The sequence below is a fragment of the Bubalus bubalis genome, chromosome 8, assembly GCF_019923935.1.
Source record: "Bubalus bubalis isolate 160015118507 breed Murrah chromosome 8, NDDB_SH_1, whole genome shotgun sequence".
In the NCBI taxonomy this organism is placed as follows: Eukaryota; Metazoa; Chordata; class Mammalia; order Artiodactyla; family Bovidae; genus Bubalus; species Bubalus bubalis.
In genome coordinates, this window is record NC_059164.1 from 111,288,970 (window position 1) to 111,300,162 (window position 11,193).

General features: G+C 42.9%; 1 protein-coding gene across 1 annotated transcript in view; it reads left to right on the forward strand.

Annotated features, from left to right (window-relative positions):
- Nucleotides 1–9,957, forward strand: part of CNTNAP2 (contactin associated protein 2) — a 2,308,807-nt gene extending 2,298,850 nt beyond the window's left edge. Inside the window, exon 24 of the mRNA XM_025292067.3 lies at nt 4,778–9,957. Coding sequence (XP_025147852.3) covers nt 4,778–4,977 — 200 coding nt within the window. The 3' untranslated portion in view covers nt 4,978–9,957. The remainder of the gene's footprint in view (nt 1–4,777) is intronic.
- Nucleotides 9,958–11,193: the final 1,236 nt, after the last annotated feature.

The following is an 11,193-nucleotide window of genomic DNA, read 5'->3' on the forward strand; positions in this document are numbered from 1 at the left end:
TGGAGAAGGAAATGGCAGCCCACTCCAGTATTCTTGCCTGCAGAATCCCAATACATTCCGAGCCTGTGTGCGTGCATGCTAGGTTGCTTCACTCATGTCCAACTCTTTGCGACCCTATGGGTTGTAGCCCACCATTCTCCTTTGTCTGTGGGATTCTCCAGGCAAGAATACTGGAGTGGGTTGCCATTTCCTCCTCCGGGGGATCTTCTCAACCCTGGGATAGAACCTGCGTCTCCTGTGTCTCCTGCATTGCAGGATTCTTTACCCACTGAGCCGCCTGGAAGCCCAAATACATTCAGGAATGGTGCATAAATCACATTGTTCAGCGTTCTGGTATAATCTTTATCCTCATTATTTTGCTTTTCTAATATCAACTTTATTGAAGCATGCTGCTGCTGCTGCTGCTAAGTCACTTCAGTCATGTCCGACTCTGTGTGACCCCATAGACGGCAGCCCACCAGGCTCCCCCATTCTTGGGATTCTCCAGGCAAGAACACTGGAGTGGGTTACCATTGCCTTCTCCAATGCATGAAAGTGAAAAGTGAAAGTGAAGTCGCTCAGTCGTATCCGACTCATAGCGACCCCATGGACTGCAGCCTACCAGGCTCCTCCATCCATGGGCTTTTCCAGGCAGGAGTATTGAAGCATAATATGCACTTATTTAAATGTAACACATTATGACTTTTAACAAACACATATGCCTATAGTGTTAGTCGCTCAGTCGTGTCTGACTCTTTGCGACCCCTTCTGCAGCCCACCAGGCTCCTCTGTCCATGGAATTCTTCAGGCAAGAATATACCGGAGCGGGTTGCCGTTTCCTTCTCCAACATATTCCTATAACCACAGCCACAATCAAGACACAGAACGTTTCCACCCACTAAAAGTTCTCTCATACCCCTTGTAATCCGCCCCTCTCCCACTCCACTTGCCTTTGTCACGTGGATTTCTTTTGCCTCTTTTTAGGGTTTCACAGAAATGGAATCACATAGTATGTAATCTGTTGTGCCTTCTTTCCCTTGACGTGTTTTTGAGAATCTGTTGACACCGTTGTATTACCAATGGTCTGTTTATTTTTACTGCCAAGTTGTATTCCTTTGTATGAATGAAGGAGTTTGCTTTATCTACTCACCTGCTGATAGATGTTTGGTTTGTTTCCAGGCTTGGGCTGTTTGGACAAAAGCTGCTGTGAATATTCTTGTCCAAGTTCTGGCCTTTGTAAACAAAAGTTTTAGTTTCTCTGGTAATTCCTAGGAGTATAATTGCTGAGTTATTGTAGATATTTAACTTTACAGGAAATTGCCATATAATTTTCCCAAATGGTTGAACCATTTTATGCTTCCATAAGCAATATCTGAGAGGTCAAACTGCTTCACAGTCTTGCCAGCACTTGGCACTGTCAATCTCTGTAGCCATCTCATTGATGAGCGGTAACTCACTGCACCTTGTTTGTTTTTAAGTCTTTTTCTGTTGACAGTATCATTTTGTTTTTAATTTTATTTATGGGTGTGCTGGGTCTTCATTGCTGCACAGGCTTTTCTTTAGTTGAAGGGGGGCTTGGGGGGGGCTACTCTCTAGTTGCAGTGCATAGGCTTCTTATTGTGGTAGCTTCTCTTGTTGCAGAGCACAGGCTCTAGGGCGCTCAGGCTTCAGCAGTTGTGGCACATGGGCTCAGCAGTTGCAGCCCCCAGGCTCTAGAGCGCAGGCTCAGTAGTTGTGGCACACGGGCCTAGTTGCTCCACAGCACAAGGGATCTTCCTGGCCCAGGGATCAAACCCGTGTCTCTTGTATTGGCAGGTGGATTCTCCACCACTGAGCTGCCAAGAAAGCCCCCTCACTGAGGTTTTAATGTGCAACTATATGATGACTTCTGAGCATCTTTTTCCATGCTTATCACTGTTTGCAAATCTTTTGTGAAGTGTCTATTTAAATCTTTCTCCTCTTTTAATTGGATTGTCTGACTTCTTTCTATTGAGTTGTAAGAGTTCTTCTTGCATTCTCATTGTTTAGTTTTCTTAGTGGTACTTTTTGAAAAGCAGGAGATTTTAATTTTTATAAAGTCCAACTTTCTAACCTTTTTACAGTTTGTGATATTTTTTAATCCTTTCTAAAAATCTGCCAACCCCAAGGTTGTAAAGATTTTCTCCTGTTTTCTCCCAGAAGTTTTATAGCTTTTGTTTTTAATTATTCAGTCTATAATCACTTTGGGGGGCTTCCCTGATGGCTCAGATGGTAAAGAATCTGCCTGCAATGTGGGAGACCTAGGTTTGATCCTGGGTTGGGAAGATCACCTAGAGAAGGAAATGGCAACCCACTCCAGTATTCTTGCCTGGAGAATCTCCATGGACAGAGGAGCCCAGTGGCGTAGAGTCTGTGGGGTCACAAATAGCTGGACACGGCTGAGCGACTAACACATACACATAGTCACTTTGAGTTAATACCTGTATATAGTATGAGATAAAAGTAAAAAATCATCATTTGCCAAACAAATATCTAGTTATTCTGAGATCACTTGTTGAAAAGATTATTTTTTTTCCAATTTAATTTCCATGTTACTTTTGTCAAAAATCAATTGACTATATATTTGTAAGTCTTTTTTCTGGACTCTATTCTGTTTTGTTGATTTACATATCTTTCTTTGGCCAGTATTACTCTTACTTTATTATTGTATCTTTAAAGTAAGTCTTTAAATAAGCAATGTAGTGGTTTTCCCATGCCCCTAGCACCCACGTGGAGGCCGCGTGTTTGGAAACGGACCAGGAGGAGGGAGGAGGGGAAGTGGCTGCTAGGGTGCTAGGGGTGCTAGGGGCATGGGAAAACCACTGCTGTGCCCGTTACCTCCACTCCCTTCCTCCTCAGCCCAGTTGTCGTGGCTGATGCTGTCTTCTGGTGTCATGGTGACCACCCTTGTACCCCCTCCTGTCAGTGTCCCTTTTCAGCCAGGTCGCATCCCCACCCCCTCAGCCTCTTCTCTGCACGTCCAGGCTTGCCTCAAGTTCCGTGCTTGAGCAATAAAGTGGAAACACTAAAAATAAATAAATAAATAAATAAGCAATGTAAGTTCTACAATCATTTCCTTTTTTTTTTTTTTTTTGGTAACTATTTTGACTCTTCTGGGTCCTTTGCATTGCCATATAAAATTTAGAATCAGCTTATACATTTCTAAAAAAAAAATTGCTATTATTTTCATTGATAGCATTAAATCTATAAATGAACAGCTTAACAATATTGACATTGAAATATGGTATATGCATCCATTTATTTAGGTCTTCTTTAGTTTGTCTCAGCAAGGTTTTATGATTTTCAGTGTACAGTCTTGAATAGCTGTGTTCAGTTCATTCTGTTGTAAGTGGCACTATTTTATTACTTTCATTTCCAAATACTTCTTGCTAATATATGAAAATATAAATTTCACCTTGCTAAGTTTACTGTTAGTTCCAGCAACTTTTTTTTGTATATTCCTTAGTATTTTCTACATAGACAGTCCTGTCATCTGAGAATAGAGTTCTCATTCTCAATCAGTACACTTTTTGTTTTGTTTTTATTTTATTCCACTGTCTAGAAAGGCAATGGCAACCCACTCCAGTACTTTTGCCTGGAAAATCCATGGACAGAGGAGCCTGGTGGGCTACAGTCCGTGGGGTCACGGAGAGTCAGACACGACTGAGCGACTTCACTTTCACTTTTCCTTTCATGCAATGGAGAAGGAAATGGCAACCCACTCCAGTACTCTTGCCTGGAAAATCCCATGGATGGAGGAGCCTGGTGAGCTGCAGTCCATGGGGTCGCTAAGAGTCGGGCAGGACTGAGCGACTTCACTTTCACTTTTCACTTTCCTGCATTGGAGAAGGAAATGGCAACCCACTCCAGTGTTCTTGCCTGGAGAATCCCAGGGACGGGGAGCCTGGTGGGCTGCCGTCTATGGGGTCGCACGGAGTCGGACACGACTGAAGCGACTTAGCAGCAGCAGCAGCACTTTTAGTACAGTCATGAGTTAAGGTGATGAGAGTTGACTCTCGTGCATTTTTCCATATTTTAGGAGGAATGTGTTTAATCTTTCACTATTAACTGCAATATTAGCTGCAGATTGCTCAAAGATGCCCTTTTTCAAGGTTGAAAGTTTCTACTGATAGTTTCCTGAGAGGCTTCATGATAAATGGGTGTTGAAATTTCTCATATTTCTTTTTTAGGCATGTGCATTTATTGATAAAGGTTTTTCTCCTTTATTTCCTTAATGTGGTAAATAACATTGCTTTATTTTTAAATGTTAACTCGATCTTACCTTCCTAGAATTAATACCTTTTTTTGTTATCATCTATTCCCCTTTACATATTGCTGGGTTTGATTTGCTACAGTTGTATTTGGGAGAGACACTGCTCCATCATTTTCTTCTAGTGTGTTTGGTAATAGTGTCAGGATAATTCTGGCCTCATAAAACGAGTTGAGTGGTATATCCTTCTCCTCTAAGACAGACGTGTAGGTCTGGTATTACTTCCTTAGGTCAAGTTCATTAACAGTGTTTTTGAGGTCTTCTGAAGGCGTACTGATTTTCTGCTTCATCGTTCGGTCAACTCGTAGGAGGAAAGTGTTGAAATCTCCAAATATACCTGCGGAACCCGGTCTCCTTGTGCCCTCCGGCGCTGTGGGTTTTCGCTGCTCGGGAGTTCCGTGGCTGCTGTGGGAGAGGCGCCTTGAGGGAGCCGTGGCGACGAGGGGAGGCGCGCCGGCGGGCTCCTCGGGCCGCGTTTAACCTCTCGCCCCTCTGTCCTGTGTCCCCCAGGGGTCATTGCCGTGGTCATCTTCACCATCCTCTGCACCTTGGTCTTCCTCATTCGCTACATGTTCCGTCACAAGGGCACCTACCACACCAACGAGGCGAAGGGCGCGGAGTCCGCCGAGAGCGCCGACGCCGCCATCATGAACAACGACCCCAACTTCACAGAGACCATCGACGAGAGCAAGAAGGAATGGCTCATCTGAGGCGCGGCGCTTGGGCTCCGGGAAGTGGGGGGCGGGAGAGGGGGGAGCGTGACCAGGGAGGAGGGCAAGGGACGGAAGCACCCTACTTCATAGCCCTGAGCACGCCCTGCAGAGATCAGCACAAGCTGGGGAGGCAAGCGACCGCAAACTCCTGGAGACGGACGGCCACAAAAAAAAAAAAACACAACTTTTTGATATTTCTTTATAGCTGAGTTTCCCCTTCTGTATCAAAACAAAATAATACAAAAACTGCTTTTAGAGTTTAAGCAATGGTCAACATTTGTAGGTACTATCTGTCGAATATTTTGTGTGTGTTTAGAGAGGTGTTCTGAAAACTCACAGGAACAGGGCCCGTTTTCTACAATTTTCAGCGCCCTTAGTACGTGGATATTTTTCCTGGAGAAACGTTGATGCACATGTACACGGCCTCCCGCGTTTTCTTCTTTTTACATAGAGTCAGCCTCTGATGGGCTGTGGTAGTAACTAGTTAGTGTTCATAAGATATTTCTTTGGTGTCCTGTGAATTGGAAAAGGAAAGGAAGGGCCTGTGATTTACCAGTTTTCAGAGAGACCTCAGTGTGTGCCGGTTCTCTGAGAGTTCCCACTGGAGGCAGAGGGGTGCGTTCCCTCCTGTGTGACAGAACCATCAGGACAACCCAGAGACGCTTTCAGACCCAGGGGAAGCACTCCCCTACTGGATCGCTGGTTTTACTTTGAATCAGATTCTACGCGATTACACCGCTCCACATCTGTAGTCTTAGACCTATCCGGTGTCTGTAACTGTCAGCTACAATACCTGGTGATCAGCCAAGACAAAGGGTTTTCCCTCTGCTTTACCTACAAGATACTAGGTTAGACTGTAAGTGTGTGTAAGCACCATGGTGAGGAATTAGAGCCAGATGTTGAGATGTGTTGGCTCTGTGTCTTCTATAGTTGGTAGCAGGAGTGTGGACACTTCTTAGAGAATGCTTAAGTTAGGTTGCTCTTCTTCTTTTGCTTTATCTGGTCTTTATGCGCCTGTGACAAGATCCTTAGCAGACAGTGTCTCTGAATGGACGGACCAAAATAAAGCCAAGTTGTGATTGCGATTGTTATTGCTATTATTCTGGAATCATGTGCAAAATCCTGCCCTATTCTAACTGATCTACTCCATGTATTATTCCATCCTAAACAGACGCACGGCCGTGATTCAGGGACTTTGTCTTTGGCAGATACGTCTGAAGTTCAGGTTCATCACAACCTGGGAACTGACCGTTGCTTCTCAGAGAATGGACATCTCTGGTCAGCCAGACCTCAGCTTATTCAGGAGCCTTGATCAACTAATTCCAGCAAGGAACTATTTATTTAAAACTAATTGACTGTTTCTGTAGACCAGTGGGACAACTCTCCTATTGAAGCATCCAAAAAATAATTTCATGTATTTATTTTACAAGAAGATTACACAAAAGTTATTTCTAGAATGACTTAACATTTATGATCATTACAGTTCGGGCTGTTAGATTTGATAAGGATGTTAAAATTTTCTTAGACTCCAACGTTTTGAGGCATTAAATAACACTTTTTTCTTTCTCCTCCTGGAAGGAGGTAAGATGAGGTTAAAATGGTACTGTTGGTCGGGTGGCCTACCTTGAGAAAATGGAAATTCTAGTTTGTTTGGGTGATGTATTCAAGACACTTCGGGATAGCTAACTTATTGGAGGATCTCAGTTTCTTGAGTGATGGAACGTGTTATCTTCGCTGCACCTGGCACCAGTGCCTGGCACATTCCCAAGGAGACAGTGGGCCAGTTAAGCCACATTTAAGTCGAGGTCACAGAACAAAAGGGGATTCTACTGCCCTTTTACAGTTGCTGGCCTCAGGCATGAGCGTAACACCCTTTATTTAAAAGTCTTGATCATTCTTCCCTAAAATGCATTTAACATGAAAAGCATTCATTGTAACTAAATAATTAGAAAAACGTGACATTTACAAGGACATATTGAAAACAAACATTATTAATTTGACCAAGATGACTCCCATTAAGGATTATTTTCTATATTGTCAAATTGAAAAAGCAAACTTTAAACTTTATATTTTAAAACGTTTCTGATTTCTTAAAACCTATTTGACAGGTATCACTTTTACACTTGACAAATAACACCAGATGGAAATTTGTTATTTATTGTACTTCCCATGACAGTTTTATTCTACATACATTATCTGAGCACTTTCCCTTTCTTTCCAAAATATTAAGAAAACAATCAAACGTATCCCCTTCAACTAAAATGTTCCTACCCTTTCTCTCCTCTGTCTTTTCTTTTTCCTGTCACAGAAAAGTGTAAAATAAAACCTAATACTTCTCCACAAATTTTCGAACGTAGGGCACCCGGATGCCTGCAGGGGTCAGTGTTTCTCCCATCTCAGCATCATTTGAGATGGTCTCTGCCCTGAAGGGGGTAGTAGCCCAGCCAGCGGACAGGACACAACACAGTGGATAAGGATTTAAGTAGTGAAGTAACGTACCAAATGCGTGCTGGACGTCTCCAATATGGGACTGCAGTCTTCACCCAGATCCCTGACTCTATCTGCGAAGGCCACATGTAGTACCTTCTAAATGCTAATTTTGTTTACGTGCACAAAAGGATGCTGCCCTCTTCTTTCCAGCTCCCCAGGCAGCCATGGCATTACAACCCAAGTTCAGTGCCCAGCCTTGCTTAGTCAATCATATCCGGCCAAAGCTGATCCCAACAGCTCACCAGCAGAGCACTAAGAGGCTGGTGGTGGCTCTTTCAGTGATAACCAGAACAAAACAAAGTTTCCTTTAAATAAGAGGTTTTTTTAAAGTTTCAGGGGCAACTGATGATTGATCCTGGCTTGTTCGTGCAGGAAACATCTTCTGTGTACAAACCAAGCATGTCTGTTTTGAGTTGCTAGGATTGGAGACTTTGAATGAATGCAAAATCAGTGCCAGTCTGAGCTCTCAGTGTATTCCCTTGAGCTCAAGGAAGCTAGCTTGGGAGGTAAGAAGTTATATTCTTAAGCTCTTCTCTGGCCCTTAGCATAAAAGACAACATTTCCCCTTGTGGCTTTCAAGCAACTGCTCGGAAAAAAAAAAAAAAAAAGAGAGAGAGAGGACCTGTTGTGTGGAAGTTTTTGTTGAGTTGGAGACAAGAGTTTGAGAGTTTTTGTTGGAAAATTGCCTGTTGCCCTGCACTTGAAAAGCAAGCATCCTTTACTTACAGGAGCAGGATTTCTGAGGCTCGGAAAAGAAATTGGCGTGAGCCCAAAAGTAGATTTCATGTTGTTGTTGAACATCTGTGGGGCAGCCACTAGATGGCGCTGAGAGTTGGGCACAACGACACAAACCGTAGTAACTTCCAAAGGAAAAGCACATGTCTCTGTTAGGAATATGCCGTGTCAGTGTGAAACTTTTACTTCTTTCTCCATCTGTTGTTTTCTATTCTTCCATGTGTTCTTTTTCACTCTCTCCTTTCTCTTATGCTGTAAACGTTTTCATGGTCCCTTAACATCTCACATCTCCAAATGATCAGTACCTGATTGGAAGCTGTTACTATTTTTTTCCTCCTTTTCACCATCCTGCCCAAGCAGTTTTCAAAGAGAAAGGCAACAGTTGTTAAACTGAATTCCAATGAGCCAGCCAAAAATAGGTCAAAATTGCTAGTCCCAATAGAACCGCCGCATGTGGAACAATCAGTGTGTCCAACTGATTTGGGCTGAAGACCAATGGATGCCATTTTTAAAATGATGTTTTGGTGAGAGTGATCCTGAGAGTCACTTGATGGAGTGCAAGCCCTTTTCTCTGTCTGACATGTTCTGTGACCTCAGCCAAGTGGCTGACCCTCTCTGTTTCTCTTTGCCTTGTATGTAAGCTAGAGCTGTTTCTTATCTGCTTCATAACACAATGGGGAGGTGCCATGGATCCTTGGCTGCAGATACTTTGAAACCCAAACATAAAGGCCAAGTCAGTGGACCTATTGGAAGTCTTACTTTCCAGCTTGTGGTTAAGAAGCCAAGCAGTCAAGTCCAAGAGTGTGGAAACATGAGGCATTGTTGTACAACCATTAGATTCGGAGTCAGGGAGACTGCCAGGGAGCTTTTCTGTCAACATCAGCAGGTGCAACACAGCCAAGGGCCAGAACTCCTGTGTATAAAGCCCCAAGTTCCCACCTAGGTGTGATGTGATTTGCAGCTTACCATGCCCCAGTGTGATTGAAATGGCTTATAAATAAGAAAACATGAACAACTAATGTGACTATTTCACATAGCCCAGTGGCTCTCTGCTTAAACTGCACACACCCTGCATGATAGAAACTTTAAATTTATTTCACAGCAGTATTTTATATATATACACAACTGATATGTGCAGCTCACGGTCAATGAAGTAGGGAAACCATGTTGAAAAGTTGCTTACCCCCCATGGAGCAAAGACTGGCTGAAGATAATGAAGATACCTGGGCACATGGATATTAATACTCACCAGGCACTTGTGAGTTTATTTTCCAGATAAAAACATGCTTTAAGAGCCTGTCTACTTAGATGGGCTGCACCATTTTCTGAGTCTCCGTTTATTTACAGCAATTGCTGGATTTTGAGATGGTTCTCAAAACACGGAGATTCCTCCCATCTTGTAGGCCAAGAAACAGTTCTCAATGTCACTTATTCTAAGTTTGTTTTGTCGGGTATTTTGGGTTGGTTTTTTTTTTTTTTTTTTTTTTTTTTTTCGGTGAACATGGTGAACTGCAGAGGTTGAAGTTGTGAAAAGGCTGGGCTAATATTCTCTCTGTAAAGTCAATTAGGCTTTCTATCCCTGTGAAATAACCAGGAAATTTCACTCTCTAAAAGCAACAGCATGTAAACTAGAATGGAAGAAGGAAATTATGTATGTATGCCTACTCTTCTTTGTGAATGTCTTTCATTTAACTAAAATTATATTAGAAACCAGATTAATAAATAAAAAAGTCCAAAATAGTTTCAATTATCCTTAAAGCAATTCTTTGTGTTTTGTTCCACTTGTTTTACTTAGAAGCTCTGTTTCAGCCTTTCAGCAAAGAAAGTTCCAGGCACTGAACTACACATCTCTTTGGCAGGTAATCTTTCTAAAAGCGGTGCAGTTACGGTCACTCCCCAAAGACAGGTCTCAAACAGATGCAGCCTTCCTTAACCTTCATTTGCTGTGAACTCCTCCCCCCGGCCCATTTTTCTTAAAAGGAGCTTAGCACATATTGGCTTCATGTTTTGGATTAATTTACATAGCTTGGTTAAATGTGGTTAGAGTTACATGGTGTCCAGAATATGTTCCGAGCCTAGTTTGAGATGAGGGCGTAATGCCGGATAATGGATAAATGGATCCCAGCCAGTGAGCTAGGTAACAGGGATTTACAATGTGTCTGGAGGCGTAGATGGTTCTAAATGCACATGTTGTACATTAAGAGCTGCGGTTCTTATTATTCACATTGCCTAGTCTTCACTTACCATTGGGAAGCCATTTCCTGCTGATCAATGTTCAGTGAAGCCTTGAAATGGACACCAAAGAAGTGTGAATTCCAGTTAAAAGCCCAGCCTTTCTGTGCTTCAGCAATTCCCAAGGCCAATCAATAGCAATAACTCTGAGGTCCATTTAGAAGGTGCTGCACCCTGAGGTTCTTTGTCGTAATTCCGCTTTGAGAGTGTGATCCAACAGGTGCGGGAGAATGTCAGAAAGTCCCCCGAGAAAATCGGTACTTGTAAAAGTTCATAACAAATGAATGTTAAAAAGAATGAGCCGACCTGTTCAGGATTTACCATCAGCAGCAAGGGCATCTGAGAACCACCTGCCTCTTCCCTCACCCAGTCCCTCTGCCGTCAGCCGTGAGGGCACCGAAGTCCTTAAGTCCAGAAAGACGGTGACTTTATTTTGCAGAACGCAGTATCTGTTCAATGAACAGGAAGTAGAGAAGCTGAGGAGAGAGTATTAGGGACAAATGCACGCAGAGAGGTAATTAAAGAAACACCCAGTTTTTCTCTTTGTCGGTGATGACATGGCCTGGTGGTTGGAATAGAGGAAACAGTTGTGTTAATATTTTTAGAGTTTATGTCCTCCCCAAAGAACCTATGTCTGAGAGCTAAGTCTTTACAGCAAGTGTTATATGAGTTATCATTCACAAATGCACGTCTTGCCTTGGTCACTCTAAAGACATGAATTCAGAGAAACCTGGCTAAATAATCCCTGAGCAGGAA